The 24,025-nt window shown below is 36.0% G+C and overlaps 1 protein-coding gene across 1 annotated transcript in view; it reads right to left on the bottom strand.

Moving 5' to 3' along the window:
* LOC115217367 (GTP-binding protein 2) overlaps positions 1-21,462 on the bottom strand; it is a 32,973-nt gene extending 11,511 nt beyond the window's left edge. The window contains exons 1-9 of the mRNA XM_029787040.2: positions 20,990-21,462; positions 16,070-16,096; positions 14,155-14,339; positions 13,417-13,516; positions 11,109-11,306; positions 9,868-10,042; positions 8,120-8,336; positions 6,181-6,316; positions 1,830-1,888 (exon numbers count right to left, since the gene is read on the bottom strand). Coding sequence (XP_029642900.1) covers positions 1,830-1,888; positions 6,181-6,316; positions 8,120-8,336; positions 9,868-10,042; positions 11,109-11,306; positions 13,417-13,516; positions 14,155-14,339; positions 16,070-16,096; positions 20,990-21,079 — 1,187 coding nt within the window. The 5' untranslated portion in view covers positions 21,080-21,462. The remainder of the gene's footprint in view (positions 1-1,829; positions 1,889-6,180; positions 6,317-8,119; positions 8,337-9,867; positions 10,043-11,108; positions 11,307-13,416; positions 13,517-14,154; positions 14,340-16,069; positions 16,097-20,989) is intronic.
* Positions 21,463-24,025: the final 2,563 nt, after the last annotated feature.

The raw sequence follows: 24,025 nt of genomic DNA, 5'->3' as shown, positions 1-24,025 counted from the left end.
CTCTTTCTCACTCACTCGCTCACACACACATTTAAAAGCTTTTGTAAAAATTACTTGATACAGTCACAATAATTAAAAAAGTTTTTTTTAATTAACTATTTAATAAAATATCTTATTTAACATCTGCTGCTGGTAACAAAGATCTATTCCCTCAGAGTGAGGGGCAGACTGTAAGACACTTGTATTAGAACTGTGATGCTTCATGGTAGTGATACATGGGCCTTGACTGTATCACTTGAGAAGATTGGAAAGAAGTGAAGAGAGGACGCTTCATTGGACATGCAATGTAAGTGTGTGTGAAAGAATTAGCACAAAGGTGCTGAGTGAAAACCTGGAAATAGGCAGAATCAGGTGCTGTGTACAAGAAAGAAGACTGCACTGGTATAGATGAGGGAAAGCCAGGAAGACATGGGATGAAGTGGTGAAGGCTGACCTAAGAACTCTGAGCCTGACAAAAGAGATGACTAAGAACTGGGATCTCTGGCAATATGATGTACTCAAAAAAAACTCATCTTCCTCACCAAAACTGAGTTGTGGAAGTGCTATGTCTCGTGTTCTCTACCCATGTTACAATCACTTTCCCTCCCCTATCAAACATTATACCTGCACCTCCCCCACAAGGCTCCACAGACACCCCAACCTTGTTATCTCCCCTTCTTGTTCATCCTCATCCCAACAACTGTATCATCCTACTACTCCTGCCACTCACCCCTATCCTTCTATCTTCCCTAGCTCAGTGTTTCTGTTTATCCACCCTCCAGCTCTACCCATTTTGGCAGTCAGCCTTTATCCTCTCATTCTCCTACCTATGCAATCTTGCAAACTACCCAGCCACTTGTACCTTGGGGGGGGGACACCTGGACACCTCATCGCCATTATCTATCTCTTGCAGCTCCTACTGATCATTTTCTCTTTCCCTCTTCCTCTTTCCCCTACTAGAAGTGAGTAACTAGGCAGATCCCTCTACAAGAACCTGCTCTAGTCCCCACCTCCTTTCACATCTTAATCCCCATGTCCCCTATCATGAAGTTGACCCCACCACCACCACCTCAGGATTTGTAGTCCTGCGAGCTGCATGACAACCTCAATAATGCAGGTGGCACAAAAAATGCACCCAGGCCATGCTCTAAAGAGGTTGGCATAACGAAGGGCAACCAGCTATAGAAACCACACCAAAGCTGACATTGGAGCATGATGAAGTCCTTGAGCACATCAGATCCTGTCAAACCATCCAACCCATGCCAGCATGGAACATGAACATTAAATGATGATTGTGATGATGAATGAGTATACAAATGAAAGAAAATAGCACTCAGCACATCTGGTAGAAGTTACATATATTTAATAGCAGTGTAACTCACCTGTCCCCATTCTGCTCCAAGTATCTGCTGAGGCAGACATACCCTATGTGCCCACAAAACTTGAAGTTATGTGGAGCTGAACCAAACTATTATTAAAAATGCATGTGTGTGTGCATATATATATATATATCTATATATATATATCAGAAATATTGATTTCAAATTTTAACACAAGGCCAGCAATTTCAGGGCAGGGGCAAGTCGATTACATTGACCCCAGTGCTCAATTGGCACTTATTTTATCAACCCTAAAAGGATGAAAGGCAAAGCTGATCTCAGCAGAATTTGAACTCGGAACTTAAAGACAGCCAAAATGTCACTAAGCATCCTCCCCAGCATGCTAACAATTCTGCCAGCTCACCATTTTAAATATATATCAGGAGTATTACCATAAAACATTTTAAACAAGTGTAAAAAAAATCAATGCATTAATACAACACAGGAAAATATTAATAGTGCCATACGAACCGTTTTAAATTGCCACCCACAACAGTTCCAACACCTGGGACAGTGAAGAGTTCATCAACCTGTTTAATTAAAGAAAGTAAAATAATGATAGAATGACAGTTATATTTTGGTTGCATCAATATTTAAAAACAAAATTACCTTCTTTTTCTATATAGAATCATCAAAATTTTATTTACAAAATACATCCATGTCAAAATATTAAGGTAACTAATTATCCTCTCTGCTCTCTCTCTCACTCAGTCTTTCTCTTAGGTCAGTTCCTGTAGCAAAGAAACACTGCTTGGTCTTACAAAATTCTACAACCCATACAATTTTTTATATTTGTGTTGAAATTGAGACAAGATCAGCTTTAACAGAGCTATGATACAAATGATTTAAGTGCAAATGTCACCACTATTGCTGTTGCTACTATTGCTCTCTTAAAAACTACCTGTTTGACAATTTGGAATATCTTCATTTATTAATTGTTCATTTAAATGTTCAAACTATCTTTTTGTTCATTCTGTTGTGTATTTTGTTTTCGTAATGATTATTTTCTCATTAGGTGTTGCAATGTTCTATTGACACCAAATTGTAGATATTTTGTACAGCCTAACCTCCATCACATCATCACAATTTTAATGATCATTTTGCTATGCTGATACCAATGAGCATCAAATCCTCATTAGAAATATTTCATGGGACTCACCTCCTTCAGATTGCTCTTTACCACATTTTCCCATGTTTTCCAAGGTCTCCTAAAATACTTCTACAGATCCCATCCACTTGGTACTTCATTAAACAACCTCCATTCCATCTGACTTTTATATCCAGCTTTTCTCTCAGATCGCTTTTGCTTTGCCATTCATTCACACTATTACACATCCAACAAAGTATGCTTGCTTCATTTCTTTTTAGCTGTCCTTACTCTTCAACATTCAAGCCCACATCTCACCACCATGCAGTATTATACTTTATACACAAAAATCATACAAACTACTCTTTACTTTGAGGAAGGAACTCTTTGCTTATTGCAATTTGTCCACTCCTTTTCTTATCTGGATGCTATATTTTTAGTACACTCAACTTTAAAAATATAGTCACCTATTTAATAAAACCTATCCTTAGTTTACAATGGATAGTATTGTATATGAAATTTATATATATAATATATACATATAGATACACAACACACACACACACACACACACACACACACACACACACACACACACATATATGACTCTTTTACGATAACATGGTGGACCAGGTCAGTTTGAGCTTCCCTACTACTATAATGTAAACTTTTTTGAAATCATAATATTCTGTGCATGTATGTATATACAGATACAATACCAATATTCCACTGAACTTTTTAATAACTCCTTCTGGAAACTATCTTTAACATTTTCTTGAGAATGTATATAGATGTTGTAATCTTTTGTGCCCAATATTTTAATGAACTTGTTAAATTTTTTTATGTTCTTAACATGTTCTTGTTACCAAAGAATGTATATATGTATTGTAGCATTTTGTGACAACCAATAATCAACACAATCAAACTTTTACATGTTACTTTTGACAATCTTTTTCTAAAAAGTGAAACTGGTAAAGTAAATAAACATCTTTTAAAATTGCATTTTCAAACCTTCTTTCATATATAATTCCACTCATGTGGTACCTTACAACTCCATTTTGTTATATATATATATAATAATAAATGCAAAAACTAATTTCTGTGTGTCAGTGTGCCACACTTAGACCCCCTCTCTCACTATTCAGTGACACTCCTACTATTCCACATGATAGGGTGAGAGTAATAGTAGGCATAGAGACAGTGAGGGAGGTGGCGAAGACAGACAGAGAGAAAGAAAGAAAAAGAGAGAAAGAGAGACAGAAATTTAGGGAGAGTTGATGTTGATGGTGGCAGTGGAAGTAATAGTAAATTAAAAACATTCCGGACCAAATCTGGACCCACAATCCAGAAATTTTGGATTCCCAAGTTTTCATTACTGTATTTGTTTTTGGTAATTTTTTTTTATATGACTTTTTGTGACAAATCCTTTTGTACAATAACAATTTTTATAATATAAAGATTAATTCTGTGAATAAATTAAAAACATTCCAGCCTGAACCCGGACCTGCAATCCTGAAATTTTGGCTTCCCGGATCTTCTCATGCACAGCATATTTCCAAAGGTCTCGGTCACTAGTGTGTATGTGTATATATATATATATATATATATAGGGGTTGAACAAAATAATGGAAACACCTTAAAATTTCAAACAAATTTATTTTAATATGGGGTAGGATCATCTTTGGCAGTAATTACAGCTTGAATTCAACGAGGTATGGACTTGTACAAAGTTTGAATTGTTTCTAAAGGAATTTTTGTCCATTCTTCAGCTAAAACAGTCTCCAGTTCTTGTAGTGATGATAGTGGAGGAATACAACTCCTTACTTGATTTTCTAAAATGCACCATAAATGTTCAATAGTATTGAGATCTGGGGACTGTGGTGGCCAGATAAGATGTTCAACTTCACTAGAATGTTCCTCGGGCCATTCAGTAACTACTTTAGCTGTGTGAATTGGTGCATTATCATCCTGAAAGATTGCATTTCCCTCCAGAAACAGTTCTGCAACCACAGGATGAATTTGATCAGATAAAATGCTTAATTAGTCTTGACTATTAATTCTTCCATGAAGGGATACCACTGGACTGGCAGATTTCCAAGATACAGCCCCTCAGATCATCACAGATCCTCCTCCTTGTTGGAAAAAGGCAGTCTGGGTCAAATGCTTCTTTTGGCTGACTTCACATGTATATTTGGTCAGTGGTCGGAAATGAGGTAAAGGATGACTCATCCGAGAAAATAACAAAGAAGTGGTTTTCTGATTGCAGCTCTCCCATGAAATCTGGCTTTGTGCAGCTCCTGGCGAAAAGTTTTTGTGGAAACTGGGTTCTCAAGGTGGTCATTAAGCTCTGCAGTAATTTTGGGAGCTGTACTTTTGTGATCCTGTCTAACAATTCGTGTAAGAGTCCGACGGGCCCAATTTTAAGGCATTTCCATTATTTTATCCAACCCCTATATATATATATATATATACATACACACTAGTAACCGAGACCTTTGGAAATATGCTGTGCAGGAGAAGACCTGGAAAGCCAAGTGAGACCATAACCCTGTGGCCTATGCCAGGGATGTAACCAGTCCACTTATGTGTAACGTTCCTTCATTGGACACTAAACTCTGCTTGCAAAGACCTGTTGAGGCAATCGAAATCAAAATCAAATTTGATGACTGGCATCTATGCTAGTGGAGTGCTAAGAGCACCATCATTGCCAGAGCAGCTGACTGGCTTCCGTGCTGGTTGCACGTACAAAGCACCATTCAAGCATGATCATTACCAGCATTGCCTTACTGGCACTTGTGCCGGTGGCATGTGAAAAAACATTCAAGTGAGGCCGTTGCCAGTGCCACTGGACTGGCTCCTGTGCAGGTGGTACATAAAAACACCATTTGAACGTGACCGTTGCCAGTACCATCTGACTGGCCCTCGTGCCAGTGACACGTAACAGCACCCACTATACTCTCGAATGAAATCAGGTTATAATACTACTAATATATATATATAAGTGCACTTCTCGCAAACGATAATAATTGCAAATGGGAGATAACTCCTGCTACCCTAGCTCCGAGACAATCAGATCTGTATTGGACACTTGTTTGCCAGGCATGGCAGCAGTTTAACCCCGCTTGCAACTTTTCTTTTATCTTTTATGCATTTCAGCCCAATAGGTTGAAAGGTAAAGTTGACCTCAGCAGGATCTGAACTCAGAATGTAAAAAGCCAGAAGAAATGGCTCTAAGCTTTTTGTCCATTGTGCAAACAATTCTGCTTTATTTATAATTCTTTCTACTATAGGCACAAGGCCTGAAATTTGGGGGGGGGTAATTAATCTATTACATTGACCCCACTGAATGTAAAGATGAACAGAATGCTGCCTAGCACTTTGTTCGGCATGCTAATGATCCTGCCAGCTCACCTTAGACATACATATATGTATATATATTAAGAAGAAGGAGGCAGTCAGAATTTTGGATAATCCTTTATTAGCACTTTCGTCTGATAGATATATATAAGCAAACACAAGATGGACAGAAAGACTGACAGACAAACAGACAGGCAGGCAAGCAGGCAGGTGGGTAGGTTGGTAGGAAGACAGAGAGACAGGCAGACTGACAGATAGGTATATATATAAATAAAAGATATTTAGATATATATACATATATATATATATATATAAATAAAATAAATGCTAATTATTTAATAATAACATTCATGAATCTTTATGTGCAGTAATATTTACCTGAAATTCGGTTATATCTTGAACACACTTCTCTCTTTCTTTCAAATTTCGTAGTGGTGGAACAACATTCAAAAATGTGGTGAGTAGATCTAAGTGTTTGCCAGTGACACTGGAAACTGAAAATATCGGTATTATGCTGGAAATAAAAAATAATCAAGAAATGGTGAATTATTTGACCAACATTTGCCGAACCAAATTTTTTAATTCTTCTTTTTCCAGCGGAAAAAGTTAAGGCAAAAATCATTAGAAGGAAATGAGTTATATAGTAGTGATGAAATAAGAATTTGTTTGACCTCAAAAATATAATACAAGCGATCAGGTTCTGAAGAAAGCAAGATTATCTCCTCAGATATTTTAAGTTTTTATACCAAAGAAGTTCATTGATAAACTTAGCATTTATTGGTAATAGTTGTTGTTAGTACAAAAAGGCACAAGATATTTGCTAAGACAATGGTATGACATTGTATTATCAGAGAGCAGAAACCAAACTGATGATGCATGAAGCTCTAATGTTCATAAATGCTTCTTTTATATCTAAATTAGCAAATTATTAAAACAGCAATGATTAAAATAGCAATGATTAAATTAGCAAATGAAAATTGTTAAATGAATATATTTATCAAAATTACAGCAAAAGATATAAATATTTTGTTTTAGTGCTTCCAAATTAAACATGGATAATAAACCACTACACTAAATTATCTTCTGTTTGGTTAAAATAATGTTTTTTTTTTAGTTCTGTATTTAAAAAAATGTTCCAATGAAGAGCTTGAAAAGTGCCATTTGATGAAAGGAAGTGTTGAGTTATAAAAGGGTAAGAATGACCGGTATATGACTAATGCAGAAATCACTCCTCCACTATTTGGCTAATGTCTTTTAATTGAAGGTACATGGCTTAGTCACTGGGTATTTGGCTCTCAATCATACGGTTGTGAATTCCTGGCAGCATGTCATGTCCTGGAGCAAGACACTTTACTTCACATAGCTTCAGTCCACTCAGCTGGCAAAAATGAGTAGCAACTGTATTTCAAAGGACCAGTCTTGTCGCATTCTATGTCACACTGAATCTCCCTGAGAACTATATTAAGGTTAGACATGCCTGATGACTGCTCAGCCATTTGCACATTAATTTCATGAGTAAGCTGTTCTGTTGATCAGATAAACTGGAACACTCATCATTGTAACTGATGGAGTGCCAGATTTTTTTTGTTTTGTTTTTAATGTCTTAAAATACTCAGTTCCACTTTGAGCCTCATTTGTCGCGCTATGTCCTTTATACAGGTAGAACATACCAGTCTTGCCTCATTTCTTTTCACATCATTGACCTTTCATTGTTAATGCATCCTGATTCACACAAACACATTATTTTTACTGAATATCACACAGGTTAGTCAAAGTAGAAGTACTTGAGAGAGGAGTGAGGTGTGAGAGATATCATTAACCCTTTAGTATTTAAACCAGCCACGCCCAGTCGAAATATTCTACCTATTTTATGCTCAAACTAACCAGATCTGAGCTCTCACACTTACCCTACAATGTCATTCTGAAAATAAACAATAATATCATTGAAATTTCGAAGCTATAAAGTAATGCATGCTTAATTCAAAATATGTGAACAAATAAGCTTTACATTTGATAGAGTAATCTGAATGCTAAAGGATTAAAGCAGTACTGTGGGTTTATTAATATGTGTTATGGTACCTAAGGGGGCAAGCTGGCAGAATTGTTAGCATGCTAAGTAAAATGCTTAGCAGAATTTCATCAGACTTTACATTCTGGGTTCAAATTCTGCCAAGATCGACTTTGCCTTTCATCCTTTCAGAGTCAATAAAATAAGTACCAGTTGAATATTGGGGTCGATGTATTTAACTTAACTCCCTCCCTCGAAATTGCTAGCCTTGTGCCAAAATTTGAAACCAGTATGCGTCATGGTACCTACCTTTGAGAATCAAAATTAGTTGCAGCAGTAATGGCATCATCTTCACTGCTCACTCGGAATGGTACTTTGTTGCAGCTGGGAGATTTGAGGATTTTTTCCAGTTGTTGAATGGTTTTTTCAATAAGAGATTCAGGACACATATCAATCTTACTGACCACTACAAAAACTGGTACGTCAAGGGCACGGGCAAAACCCAAATGTTCTTTGGTTGTACCAGCTGAAATTATAAGAAAATATAGCAAAACACATCAATATCATCATATCACCATCTTCACCGTCATCATCATCATCACCATCATCATTATTATTACTATCGTGACTGACACCATAATCATCAGCATTATCATCACCATCATCACTATACTCCATCCATTCTTGTACAATATTTATATCAATAGATCCTAACATGAAGCCTACAAAACAATCCCAAGAATATGTTCTATGGTATTGTTAGGGTGGATGGTTTACTATTTTTAATTATGATATTCTATGAATTTTTCTTGCAGCTGAAGGAATGCTGGTTTTAGTCTCATGTGGCCTCAAATACAATTCCTGCTGGAGAATCAATACTTTAAAAAATAAATCTTTATATTGTCCAGTATTTCAATTGCCTTTTGATGAAACAGTTTTGTGATGAAGATGTGTTTCTTGAGAAGCTGTTGACTTAGTTAAGAAATCAAATGTTTGTGCCACAAAGCTTGAGACTAGTAAGTTAACCCTTTAACATTTAAACCAACCATAACAGGCCCAAATATTCTGTTTTAAGTTAAAACTGGCCAATCTAGCCTCTCATACCAACCCTACAATGTCAGTCTAAAACCAGACGCAGCCACATCCTCAAAATTTCAAAGCTATGAGATAATGCATGATTAATTCAGGGGAATGTGAATAAATAGGCATTTATATTTGACAGAGTAATTTGAATGCTAAAGGGTTAAACTGAACACCATGGATGACTGAATACCCAACCATTAGGATGCACATGATTGCTGAATTCCAGCTGGCCAGGAAGTTGAAATATGCTAAGAATGAGATCCATTTATGGAATGTGACACTGAGCTGTCAGAACTGTCAACAAAACCTGAAACTGAGAGGGAAGACTTTTTCACTGAATGCAGCAAGATATCAACAGAGGTTAGTATTAGATCTGTGAGATGAGACAAACTACTTCATTGGAATTTACTTTATTACATAGACCTTGAAGAATAAATTTCTAAGGATAAAAATTGACTGGACACATGAAAAAAAAAAAAAAAAACACAAAGTAATTCAGAAAGAGTACAAAATATATTGGTACTGCCATTTTAGCACCACTGATTAGGGCATTGCTAATTCAATGCTGATTTATTTCACATCAAACATTTTAACATCTCTCTCTCTCTATCTATCTATCTATCTATCTATCTATCTTATTTTCTCTCATTCTTTCTCACTATCTCTCTCATTACATCTCTTCTTTTCTCATTATCTCTCTCTCTTTCTCTTTCTATGTGTGAGCATATCGTTATGTTTATATGTATGTATAATGTGTGTGTGTCTCTCTCTATTTCTCTCCCACACACTCACCCTGGCTGTAACGTGTATACTTATATGCATATGTTGTGTGTGGGGGGTACATGTTTGCTGCCAGGGGGCCAAAAATACAGTCCCCAAATTTAATGTCCTGCCAGTTGTGCCAAATCATCAGCCCCCTGCACACAATGTCACAGTCCAGTTAAGAAAAAATGTAAACAAAAAAACTAACTTACCCATTCCAGTATTTGCACTGACCACAAGCATTGCACAGTCAGGACAATAACCAGTTAAACCAAAAATAGTTGTCTTCAAATATTTTTGGTGTCCAGCAAGATCAATCAGAGTAATTAGTTTTGTTGAGTTTTCACAGATTTCTTCAACTGTTCTGGCTTCTTTGTAATTAACAACCTGCAAAAGACATGCACCAGCTTCCTTCATTTCTTCATTACATGAATTATTTTTGACTAAAAGCCAAAAATGTATCATATGTAAAAGCAGATTAACACTGAACATGAGAAAAGAAATATAAGTTTTTTTCAAAAATGCTAAGAGTAAAAGATGTTTTATATGACACATTCTACCAGTGTCCGAAGTTTGAAAGTGTTTAGTTACAAAAAATTATTTTTTAAATCTGTCGGTCAAAAGGTAAAGATCAGGAAATTTTATATATATATAAAATTTATATATATATATATATATATATATATATATATATATATATATATATATATATATATATATAATTAATACTAGTAGAAGTAACAGAATAATTCAAGGCCTGAGAGTTTCGTGCATTGGCACTTACAAAAAATGTTGACCTATATATATATAGATAAAACAGAAAATTTGAAATTTTCTGGTATTATTTATTCACCATTACAAATGTTTCATTTGCTAATAGGAATTACAAAGTTTTGAATTTAATCAAGTGCTATTGCATATCTTCAATATTCTGACAGCGTGATAATTTATTTTTAGAAAGACATAGTAGGGTAGGTGGATGAAGCCAGATCTAGTCAAGCTGAACTTAAATCAGGCAGAATAATTGGAACAGATATGGCTGATTTAAATGCTAAAGGGTTAAAGAAAAGAAAGGTGGAAATTCCTCTGATCTGAAAACTTTTGAAGGAAATGAAGACCTGTTTTTCGGGGGGGGGGTTCAATTTTGTAACAGGAGATGAAATATAGCTGTATATTTATGATCCAGAAATGAAGGTTCAGCCCATGGAATGGCATCATGCCTTTTTCCAAGATCTAAGAAATACAAGAGCCATTGACTGACAAAAACAGATAAAAGATTACAGGAGTTTTATGAGAGGCTGTTTAAGCTGACACAAATCAATATTTATTTGAATAATTTGATCAATTAAAAGTAATAATAACTACTCATAATAATAATTTATTAGAGGCTATTTAAGTTGATACAAACAATATTTGGATAATTTGATTAATTAAAAAAAGTAATTATAATTACCTGGCCCATATTATTGAATCCCAGGATATCATGACTGATGCTTGAGGTGCGACCAGATTGAATTTCATGTAAATGCCTGAATAAATTTAATCGAGCACGTCCTTGACCATTGTCGAGTTCTCCTTGAGTTAGGACTCCAAGTAATGTACTTTTGCCAGCATCAACATTACCAAGAACTGCGAGGCGTAAGTCAATGAACTGCACAATAAAAAATATATTAATATTCTTAACATTAAAGGCACAGGCATGGCTGTGTGGTAAAAAGCTTGCTTCCCAATCACATAGACTCTCATCACCTGGCACAAAGTCATTTCCTTCAATACTACTATTCCCCACTTTCAGTTGAGGCTAGGTTTTGTCTTGAATGTTACTTGATGACCTCACTAATGTTGGTGCCACATAAAAAGTGCTCAATGTACTGTAAAGTGGTTGGCATTAGGAAGGGCATCGAGCTGTAGAAATCATGTCAAAACAGAAAATGGAGCCAGGTACAGCCTTTGGTTCACCAGTTCCTATCCAACTTGGAAGACAATTGTTAAATGGTAATGATGATAATGGTGTTATAATCTATTATAAAAATAATGAGACAACTTCTACTGAGTCTCTCAATATACTGGAAATAGCAGCTAAATCTGCTTCCTATTATACACAAACATATTAAAAATGGAAGAACGATATAGTTCTTGATATCCAAAAAGTTGTGGTAGTCACTGAATCACTGCAGCAATACTTTTTATCAGAAGCCAGATTGATGATGACTAAGCATCATAAATAACAACACTAATCTAATTCAACACAAACACAATTTTATAAGTGAAGATAACATAATCAAATGAATCAACATATGGGTTTCAAATTTTGGCACAAGGCCAGCAATTTCGAGGAGGGTGTAAGTCAAATTCATCAACTCCAGTGTTCAGCTGGTACCTATTTTATTGACCCTGAAAGGATGAAAGGCAAAGTTGACCCTGGCAGTATTTGAACTCAGAACATAAAGTCAAAAGAAATGCTGCTAAGCATGGTAATAACTCTGCCAGCTGGCTGCCTTAAATCAGCTGTAGTATTTTGATAATTGAACACAAACACACTGAACTAAATAGCACAAAGCAACGAGACAAACTTACTTTTGCTTAAGCTAGTCACTCCCTTTGGAGCATAGGCCGTCAACAACATTTTTTTCCCCACTATTCTCAAGTATGGGCTGTCTTTTCCGCTCCCAGGTTTGTGTTGGTTTTGAATTATCATCGACACTTCTGTAAATATGCTTTTTCTAGTTACCTGCTCTGATCAAACTGTCCAACCCATGCCAGCATGAAAACAGACGTTAAATGATGATAATGATAATGGTGATGATGACAATGATGATGATGGTGATGACAATGATGATGATGATGATGATGACAATGATGATGTTGGCCCTAAGGAAACCCACTTTTACCTCTGGGAAGAGTTGATCCATATTAGTCTGGCCTCTATTCTTTCACCTATCCAGCATGGGAGGCCCTACCAGGTGCTTGCTCTCTGCTGGCATAGCTCTCAGGGTCACAAGCCACCACATCACAACAAAGACTGTACATCATAGTGGATCTAGACCAGGTTTTCTCAATCATTATTTTATCTATCGACCCATTTGATAACTATTTTATTCGGATGGACCCCCCTAGCCATTCAATGTTTAAAAACTAGTTTCATAGAAACTTCTTTCAAGGTTCCCCTTTTGTTATTCATGAATTAACTTGTGTAGGTTGAACTATGTAAAACATTTGAGAAAGAAACTTAACTGTTTTTTGCAATACATACCAATACATACATCTAAAGCAAAATTTTTTCAGGGGCCCTTAAAATACTATTGTGGACCCCAAAAAATCTTATATGTAGCCTCAGGGGCCATATGGACTACGACTGAGAACCACTAATCTAGATTAGCTCATGGCTATCAAATTTACCCATGGCACCATTCGAGCGTGATCGTTACCAACGTCACTTCACTGGCACCTGTGCCGGTAGCACATGTAAAAAGATTTGAGCGAGGTCATTGCCAGTACCGCCTGACTGGCCCCTGTGCCAGTGGCACGTAAAAAGCACCCAATACGCTCTCGGAGTGGTTGGCGTTAGGAAGGGCATCCAGCTGTAGAAACTCTGCCAGATCAAGATTGGAGCCTGGTGCAGCCATCTGGTTCACCAGCTCTCAGTCAAAATCATCCAACCCATGCTAGCATGGAAAGCAGACGCTAAACGATGATGATGACAGCATTAACAAATAGAACTTTAAAAAAACACATCTTTGTTAGAAATTTTTGTCTCATACCTGTTGATCATCAGGAACCTTTCGTACAAGAATCTGTAGAGCTTTTCTGGAATCTGTATCAACAGCTCGTTCTCTCAAGATGGTAATAGTAGCACCAAGTCTAACAAAAGACATTAAAAGACATAATTTCTAAAGAAATAGTTTTACAATATTTTGATACAATAAGAGAAAATATCAGCAGCTGTATAGTTTTAGAATTTAGAGAAAAATTATTCCATTTAAAGGAGAGTTTCAGGAAAATTACTTTGAAAAATATTAATACAGTACACTGCTGTTTTAAATGGATAATAATAGATTCATCATTAACCAGAATTTATTTTATGTCTAGAGAGTATATACATCTTAGAGAAAAAGAAAGAAAAAATGAGGGTAAAGCAACAGAAGATAGAGTGATGGGAGGGCAATGGACCATACATCTCAGGACAAATGGTGTGCTCAGCTCTGCTGGCCACTAGCACTCCATTAGCATGGATGCCAGTCATCGAATTTGATTTCAATTTTGATTTCACTTGCCTCGACAGGTCTTCGCAAGCAGAATTTAGTGTCCAATAAAGGAAAGGTACGCATAGGTGGGCTGGTTACACAATGTGTACATTTAAAATTAATGATGCAGGAGAAAATATAGCAACAGATTTTGTTACTAAAAGAGAATAAGTTTATGAGATTTTGACATAGTTTGATTCGGTAAACTGTTTGGAAGATGGCACAGCTTGAAAAAAAAACAAAAAACTAACTTACTTTTTGGCCATCTTCCTCAAAGTATTCAGAGAAGCTTCAAGTTCTAATTTTGGTAAACCAGCCAAAATTCCACTGTCTTCTACACCTATCTCGTATATAGCTTCTCCTTCTCCTTCTTGAAGCCGCCATTTCATTTGCGTCACCAGGTGTTCAAACCTTGAAGGTGATGGATCAACTAATTTCAACTGCAGAATACAATAAAATAAAACATTTTCAATTGATAAAGGAAAGCAGTAAAAAATATTTTGAATAAATGTGGTTTGGAAATTATAGCGTGACCAAAATAAAAAATATAACTTTACTTTTACTTTTTTTACTTTTTACTTGTTTCAGTCATGTGACTGTGGCCATGCTGGAGCACCGCCTTTAATCGAGCAAATCGACCCCAGGACTTATTCTTTGTAAGCCTAGTACTTATTCTATCAGTCTCTTTTGCCGAACTGCTAAGTTACGGGGACGTAAACACACCAGCATCGATTGTCAAGCGATGTTGGGGGGACAAACGCAGACACACGAACATATACACACACATACATATATATATATATATATATATATATATGACGGGCTTCTTTCAGTTTCCGTCAACCAAATCCACTCACAAGGCTTTGGTCGGCCCAAGGCTATAGTAGAAGAAAAGGCTTCTCTAAAAGCTAACATCACACATTCACAGAAATTGATTAAATTTTCTTTAATCACTACACTATCAACTAATTAAAATTTTATGGCTCTATGCTATCAACTTGTTAAAATTTTCAAGCTTAGTCCTTTATCTGGTTCCATTCTTCATGCCTACATCAACAGTCAACTCCATTTGAAATAATATTTTAAATATTGGTTTGGCAGAAAGAAGTAGGCCAATGGCCTTCACAAAGCCTCCAAGACTAGTGAGAGTGATACTTATTTCTTTACTACCCACAAGGGGCTAAACACAGAGGGGACAAACAAGGACAGACAAACGGATTAAGTCGATTATATCGACCTCAGTGCGTAACTGGTACTTATTTAATCGACCCCCAAAAGGATGAAAGGCAAAGTCGACCTCAGCGGAATTTGAACTCAGAATGTAGCGGCAGATGAAATACCACTGAGCATTTCGCCCGGCGTGATATCGTTTCTGCCAGCTCGCCGCTTTAGTGAGAATGATACCATTAATGGTCTGCTTGAACTGTCTGCAAGTCAATGACAGCTAGAAAAATATACATGCCTTTACATCATCCAGGAATGAAAACATTCAAATTACATTAAATACTTCCATCATTACAAATCATTTTTGATGAAGGAACTCGAAGTAGATAAAGCTATAAAGAACAGCATGAAAATACTGAGTTAAAAAAATCCCTTGCTTGGAAAAGTTGAAAGTTTCCCATGGAACTTGAGCCCACAACTTCTGCAAACATGACAGATGTTCTAGCATTGGACCAAAGCAATATTTACATGATTTCATTTATAGCTTCACCTGCTTTGTGTTCCATCATTAAAACAATTTACTTCATGTCTAAATTCTTATGACATAAACAACATCAAATTAAATGTTTTTGTATAAAACATGACTGACAATATATCTACAGTACCAGCAAAGAACACAGTATTTGTTGAAATCCAGTATTCCACCCCCACCCACCCCATTGGTAAGTATCAAAGGAAACTCATGATACCTGCTATTACAAAGATCTCAACTCAATAGTAGACATCCATCCTTTTTCCAATATAATACAAAGAAAAATCCACCTTGCGAGAAAATAGGTGTTGCTTTAGTGTGAATGCCTTAAATATTTAGAGGACAATTACAGATGTTTATACTTAATTTTGTAACAAAGCTGCAAAGTTCAAATACGGTTTATTTAAACCATTTCATCCATAACTCATTCATACTAGATAATATCAAGTTATACTGATTGTACATCATACTCACCTTGTACTCGATATTGCCTTCTTCGACCTAGAATGGAGAAAACAATTATATTTTCAATCACCATCATCATCATCATCATTATCATCATCATTATCATCATCATCATCATCATTATCATTATCATCATCATTATCATCATCATCATCATCATTAACATTTAATGTCCAGTTTCCATACTGGTATGGGTTGGATGGTTCAACAGGAGCTGGCAACCAGGGAGCTGCAACAAACTCCAATTGTCTATTTTGGTATGGTTTCTATGGCTGGATGCCCTTCCTAATGCTAACTGCTTTATAGGGTGTGCTGGGTGTTTCTTATGTGGCACCAATATAGGTACTTTTCACATGGCACCAGCACAGGTGCTTTTTATGTAGTAGCAGTGCCAGCAGAGTCACCAAGTAACTTGCAAGAAAAAGACCTCTTAGCTGAGAGAGAGAGTGGACCCAAGAGAAGTGGCTGTGTGTCAGGCAAAAGGTTAGAGTTTGATAGAGGGATACAGATAGCTGTCTTACTATAGATGAGATACTAGGCCATAAAATAAAATGGAAGGCATATAAAACTAGGTAACAGTAACAATTATAAATAAATTATATTTAAATCTGAGCAGAAGGGCAGAAAATAGGAATTATAAAAGTTGATTATTAGTTCACTATTGCAACAAGAAATACTTGTCATTGTGTGTTAATGTAGAATGCGAGAAATTTTGAATATGTTGAAGTGGGTTGTTGTTTGACCCCAGGTCAATCCTTACCAATTAGACTTATGATCTAGTATTTTTATGACTGTCTAGAACCATATTGCCCTTTCCCTTTCTAAGATGGTAAGGTGTGATTTGAGGGGAATACTGTTGTTATTTCTAACAAACTGTGATGAGTAAAACTTCACAAATTCTGCATCAAAAACTACTATTTTAAAACATGGCCAAAAGAAAAAAAGAATTATTACAAAAATAATGGTTAATGAATGATGACAAATTTTGACATCCTTATTATAATGGAGCTTATGTATGTCTATCTATGTATGTAACTGAAACACTGCTAGCCCTTCCTTTCACAACATATCATACCTTTTCTTAGTAACTCATACTACACATCACAGGAAGCTTTACGAAAATAAACAAAAGACGAAGGCAGGTCACCCTTACATTCACCACCTCTCTCAAAGCATAAATAGTGTGACAGTGAGAGACAGACAGACAGACAGAGGATGGAGAGAGAGAAGGTTGTTTTCCTGCCTCCTTAATCATTGCCTAGCAATATTTTTTCCTGTGTAAGATGTTATTAATGTACGCTGGCTGGTTTGGCAGTTCCACATGGAAGCTTACTTGCAGAATGTAGCAACTAAATCACCCTCAAATCATACCTTTATCCTATTAAATAAAGAAAATATTGAACAAAAGACTTCCTAGTATACAAAACTATTGGCTGATTACAACTAGAAGAAATAGGTCTGTTTGATCAAAGTTGTTCTGGAGTTGAACAACTCAGCTTACTTCAAGCTGAGGAAAGGCTTCTGTGTGGCCGCTCACCTTGCTACAAATATCATCCAAATGTATCCCATCTTTTCATTCATTACACTCAGGAACACTTTCTCCAGTATATCCGTTTTTAAGAAGTAATATGTGGTTTGAGGTAAACTAGGTTGCTGTGTCTAGAAAGTCAAGGGATCACGTACGAGGAGGTGCTGAAAAATTCTGGTCAATATACAGTTTATGAACCTAATCACAAAAAAAAAAGCCTACTAGGTGTTAAAAAAAAATGTGTCGGAAATGGATATTAAAACAAAAATTGAGTAATATTTCATGATGTTAATGCAAACGAACGGGGGGGGGAGGCGAGGACTTTTGGAAAATTTACAAGATCCAATATATTTCAGTAATATATATCCATTTTCCTGAAAGTTTTCAGGAAAATGGATATATATTACTGAAATTTTATAGAAATACCGTTCAAACGGCACAAATTACGATTATAAAAAAATTTCTGGGTAAAATGCTTTCCGAAGAGGTGGGGAGAAGATTTCGGAAAAGTCACACGATCAGTTTTTTACCTTCATAACTTTCAAGATCTAGTTTAGTGCCTGGTCACCAAAACGACAAGAAAAAAAAAAAAAAACAGTCTAATAGGTGTAAAAAAGAAAAAGTGGAGAAAGCGAATATGAAAACAAAAATTTGTGAAAACGAACGGGGATGGGTGAGGATAGAGGTGTTTCGAAAAGTTCACACGATCTGATTTTTTCCCTCATAACTTTCAGGAAAGTGGTTAGCTTTTAATGAAATTTTACAGAAACACCTTTCAAATAGCATAGATTACGATGATAAAGAAATTTGTGAGGAAAATGTTTTCCGAAGGGATAGGGAGAAAAGTTTTTTCTGAAAAACTTCATTAAAAAATATCCATTTTCCTGAAAGTTGTGAGGGAAAAAAATTGGATCGTGTGAATTTTCCGTAAGTTCTCTCCCCACCCACCCCATTCATTTGCACAAATTTTTGTTTTCATATTCGTTTTCTACACGTCTTTTTACACCTAGTAAACTGATCTTTTTTCACTTTGGTAACTAAGTGCTAAACTAGATCCTGAAAGTTATGAGGGGAAAAAAACGGATCGTGTGACTTTTCCGACTGTCCTCTCCTCACCTCTTCGGAGAACATATTCCCCACAGATTTCTTCATAATCGTAATCTATGCTGTTTGAAAGGTGCTTCTGTAAAATTTCATTGAAAGATATCCATTTCCCTGAAAGTTATGAGGGGAAAAAAACGGATCGTGTAAATTTTCCGAATTCCTCTCACCACCCCTTCGGAAAATATTTTCCCCGGAAATTTCTTTATAATCACAATTTGTGCCATTTGAACAGCATTTCCACAAAATTTCATCAAAATACATTTTCCTGGAAATTATGAGGGAAAAATCGGATCTTGTAAATTTTCCGAAAGTCCTCTCGTTTGCACAAATTTTTGTTTTCTTATTCGTTTTTTACACCTGGGGTTTTTTTTGTTGTTTTTTGTGACACTGTATATTGACCAAAATTCCTTGCTTTTTAAGAGTGTCGCGAAAGGCCTGATTGGAGGCCCGACCTTCCGAGTTCTTTTACAGGGCTTGGATAAACTGAAGGGCCGCTGCAATAAGTGTCTGAATTAGAGAGGGGAATATGTTGAACAAAATCATAATTAATTGATCCTCCTGTATTTTCGTTTACCAAAAGCCAGGAACTTTTCAGCGCCACCTCGTATAAACTGAGAAAGTCTCAGCTATTCTGAGGGTCGATGTCTTGGCTTACTTAATCAGTTAAACCCAGAAAATCCAGCATAATAATATCATTTAATTGCATTGACATTAGTGACAATATACAAAGACACGATCTATTTATTATGACACCTCATCTGATTATATTGTAATCTACAAGACTATTAACCTAATTTTGGGATATAAAAATTTGTTTTAATATTTACATCTACATTTGATATTTACATCGCGAGCCACAGCGACAAGCCACTACGTGATGCTTCGATCTGCTAGAAAAAGTAGCCAATTTTCCATCAAATCACAGTATACTTTCTTGGAAATTAATGACATTTATATGAAGTATTTATGGATGGACAAAGAAGAAAGACCGGTTCTTTTTCAATTTCCGGGACATCAAGGGAGTAGAAGTATTTAGCTTGTTAAAAGTTCAAGTGTAGCAAAAGGTGAAAATATTTAACTATATTATACAATTAGACATTATACAACACTACAAAATGCTAGATATTATAAAGTATCTAGTATGTCGTTCCGATTATTTCAATCGGATCTAAATATATAGGGTAATTAAAGTAAGCAAAGATTGGCTATTATGCAATGATGAAACATTTGAAGGATCCGACTCAAATAATGGGATGATTTATAAATCCCTGGATCGTTTATAGTTTCTTCTAAGCCGGTACTCTACTCTCCTGTAATTCACTTTTATTATTGAAAATGTTTGTTCTGTTATACTTTCGTTTCCCCTCCGCAAATATACGAATTAAAGAACGAAAGTTTTCAGTGATGAACGTAAACAGTCGAATGTAGAGTGTAATACTAGATACTCTAAAGTATCCAGTTCGTCATTCCGAGTATTTCAATCGGATCTAAATATATAGAGTAATTAAAGTAAACAAAGATTAGCTATTAACAAAGTGTATCAAACGTAAAGAGAATTAAAGCGATAAACAAATGAACGTAATAATACAATACGTGTTCTAAATAATAGTTTTTCTTCATGGCATATCGCACCCGACTTCGCCGTGGATATGAAACTCATTGAAGATCCACTACGATGCATTTAAACAATTATCTATAAATATAGGATCCGTTAATCATTTGTAAAATACAAATCACACTTTCATTTATCACCGGGCAGAATACCTGCACTTTTGACAAGGTAAGCACTTTTAATTTCATATGGACTCCGGGAAGGAGAAAGTGACACGGGTAGAGTGATTACAGCTAAATGGTTTTTATCATAGATCGGCTAGACCAGAATTATTCCGAAGCTAAATAACATGTTTACATCTATCAATATACGAAAAAGGCCTGAAACAAGGAATGATCACGGGTAGATCTTGTTGAGTTTATTTAGATCAGGGCTACCCTAAAGCTAAATAACAATATATTTACATTTAACAATATACGAAAAAAAACAAAACATCAAGGATGAGACGATCGCGGATTGTTGGTCTTTCTTACAGCTCTGTGCGATCGGGGCTACCTGCACTAAACAATAACATATTTACATGTATACTGATAAATGTAAATATTTTGATATTTTTCACTCCGCAAAATGACAATCTTATTAACATTAACTCATCTCAGATAATTATTAAACATTAACAATTCAGAGAACGATCTTAATACTACGTTGAGAGAAATATAAAAGTAAAACATTAGTTTTATTTTACCTCTGGTGGTAAGGAACTATTTAAAGATACTTGAGCTTTGTTGTCACTTAGGTGACAAGACGATGCGAAGAAATCCTCCAGATTCTTCATCGTGTCTGTCGATTACCTGCTCCTAATAAATCGGTAATCAAGACGTTGATTCGTGTATAAACGGTGAATAGATGTTGCAGTCAGGTGAACTGTATCCATAAGTACGTCGCTTTCTGATACAAGTGATATATATCTTGTAATAAAAGTGGAGGTGGAGGAGTCTTCGATGATAATTTTAGCTGACCATTGTGGTTGAGGGAAACGCAGTGGCGCTGCTGTAGGCAAACAAATACAATCAAGGAATATAACTCTTTACCTCCTCTAAACATCAATTCTTTCTCTCTTTCTCTACTATATTGCATGATATCGTATTAAATTGCGTCATATCTAATTCCTTCTGCATGGTTGGATGATAATAAACTAATAAAAACATTTACATCGTGCAATGATGAAATATTAAATTATATAGTCGCTGGATTGCATAATACATAAGTGTTGGGAGGTGCCTGTATGTTGGTGAGGAATACCAATTGTTGCAGAGCTAAGGATTGCGAACTATTGCGCAAGATTTGGTTTTTTGCTCCGGGAGCATCAGTATATGAGTGCAAGTATCAAGAAGAATTGTGAACATTGAAGTCCTCAAAGACGATGATTTCAATAAAGGTTATTACAATAACAAGTTATCGACAATATGGTCGGGGGAAAATACGTCAAAGGAACTTTTACATGTTAAATACAATGACTGTAGGGTTTTACATATGTTATAAAGCAGTTGAAAGTCTTTATTTATTTAGATTATCTATGCAATTAATAGGAAAAAAACTCATTCTAAGTTTGTTAAAAAAAACTTAAGAAAATAAATAAACCAAGGGAGGTAACTCCAATAAAATTAATTGAAATGCTTCGGTGTAATATGGGAGTGGATTTGGTTTTTAACCAATTGATAGAAGTAACGACCGTGTTTCGATTTCATTAGACCACTTTCTATTTAGCACTGGTCGCAGAGAGTTGTATGAAGCATAAATATGGCGCTTGCTAGGCGAAGATTGTGGTATACAACTATGCTACAATTGGTTAATAATGGTAGTCAAGGTCAACCACTTGTTGCTGTACCTTGGCATATTTGATAAATATGTTAGAACTTAGCTTTGATTGTAGCGACAGTGAATGTAGCTGTCTCTAGAATCTTGGTATTAGCAACGTCTAACACCAGCTGATTGCTTGTGTCAGGAGTTACAAGTACCATTTGAAAGCTTGAAGGTAATCACTGTGTAAAAGCTCACAGAGTAATTTGTCCTCAGTACAGCAATCTTTGCTTGCAAAGTTGGTATCTGTGTCGCGTTCGTCTGGGAAGCTATAAGATCCCTAATTATTCGCAGGGAAGTATTTGTAGATGTTCGCGATCCAATATCAAAGAGCGTCGACAGATAAGTCTTTCAAGTCCATATAGTTTGTCTGTCGATGGTGGTCTTTTGGGCAGAATTGCAATAATTCAGTTAAATTTCGTGCGTTACTGAGTTATATTCCGAATTGCAAGTTGTCCCTCAACTTCTGAAAACAAAAGAATAAGGCCTACGAGCGAAAAGGGAGGGAGTTTTCGGTCTCAATAGCTACGATAGGGTTAGTCCAAGGGTTTATATTCCGGGTGTGCTAGGCGTGCGCAGAACACACATCGAAAATGGCAAATTCATTACAAATATTAATTTAATCACAAATCTTAATGGAAAACTTTTGTTGTACCCCTGCTTGAAATTTGGTGGCATTGGGTGGAGCAGCACACCCAGTACAACAACCATCATACGCCACTGGGTTAGTCGTGTTTGTAGATTACTCCTGAGTTATGAGAAAGTATATGAGAAAACCACACAGATACTGAACGCGTACGAGTAACAGAACATCCCTCGAAGAGTCCCATGGGAGTTAAATGAAGGCGACTTAAATAAGGTATCAATCGGTGTAGAGATGACATTAAGGTCAGCAATGTATTGTCTTTCAAGATTTACAGAAAAATTAGTGGAAAAACTTACTACGAGTTGGGGCATCAGACAATATACTGACTCCTGTCGCTAGCTGGTTATTGACAATTAATTGAATGACAGCTCAATAAAATTTCCAAAACCTCAATATTCTTGTTTCCCATGCTATCAAAATAACACAAATATGTTATTAAGGAGATGTACTTGCATAGCGAGTGACTTGATCTGAGATCGTGTGCTGGAACGAAAACAGTTGCAGCGTGGAAGATGTTTATAAGCCATTTAAGAAACACACAAAAACCGTTAGATTCACTTCAACTTATAAATTTAATTTGTCAAAATATTTCCGTCGCTTTGAGACCGCGACCTGTTAACTGACAAAACTTCGTGCAGCACGAAGTTTTATCAGTGAACAGGTCGCGGTCTCAAAGCGAAGAAAATATTTTGACAAATTAAATACAAATATGTTAGCTATCAAGCAAAGTGAAGGAGTTGCATAGCAGTTAAATCACAATGATATTTATAACACATAAAAGATAAACTAAGTTTTACATGCTTTCGTTGTTAGAGAGACATGGAAAGACATATCTAGAAGAATGGTTTCGGCCATATTTTTAGCTATACAAACTGGATCAGGTGTGAAGCACATTTGTAGTCAGGTGTAGTGGGCATAAAAACGGTTGGGTTCTGACAGGTTAATTGAATCTCCTTAAGTCCTATGTTACTTCCCATATACAGCCCCGATGAAATTTAATGAACACAAGAAAACTTCTCAAAATCCTGTCCATATGGTACAACGGCCTGAGCACTTTGTTCCACCTGACAAGCAAAGACAGTTTCCAAGGAAATGTGCCGCCGAAAATAGCGCATTGAGAGGTGTGATATATATTTAAACCGGGTTGCATTGCGACTAAACGTACCCAAAAACTAAACGGTGGTGTTAAACTTGGCCTGCATAACGAGCAGCTTTCTGAAAAAAAAATAGAAGAGATGAGAAAGAAAGAAAGAAAGAAAAGATAGCCAGATGAGT

The sequence above is a fragment of the Octopus sinensis genome, linkage group LG11, assembly GCF_006345805.1.
Source record: "Octopus sinensis linkage group LG11, ASM634580v1, whole genome shotgun sequence".
Taxonomy (NCBI): domain Eukaryota; kingdom Metazoa; phylum Mollusca; class Cephalopoda; order Octopoda; family Octopodidae; genus Octopus; species Octopus sinensis.
The sequence above is the reverse complement of the archived record's forward strand: the minus strand, read 5'-3'. Positions and strand labels throughout refer to the sequence as shown.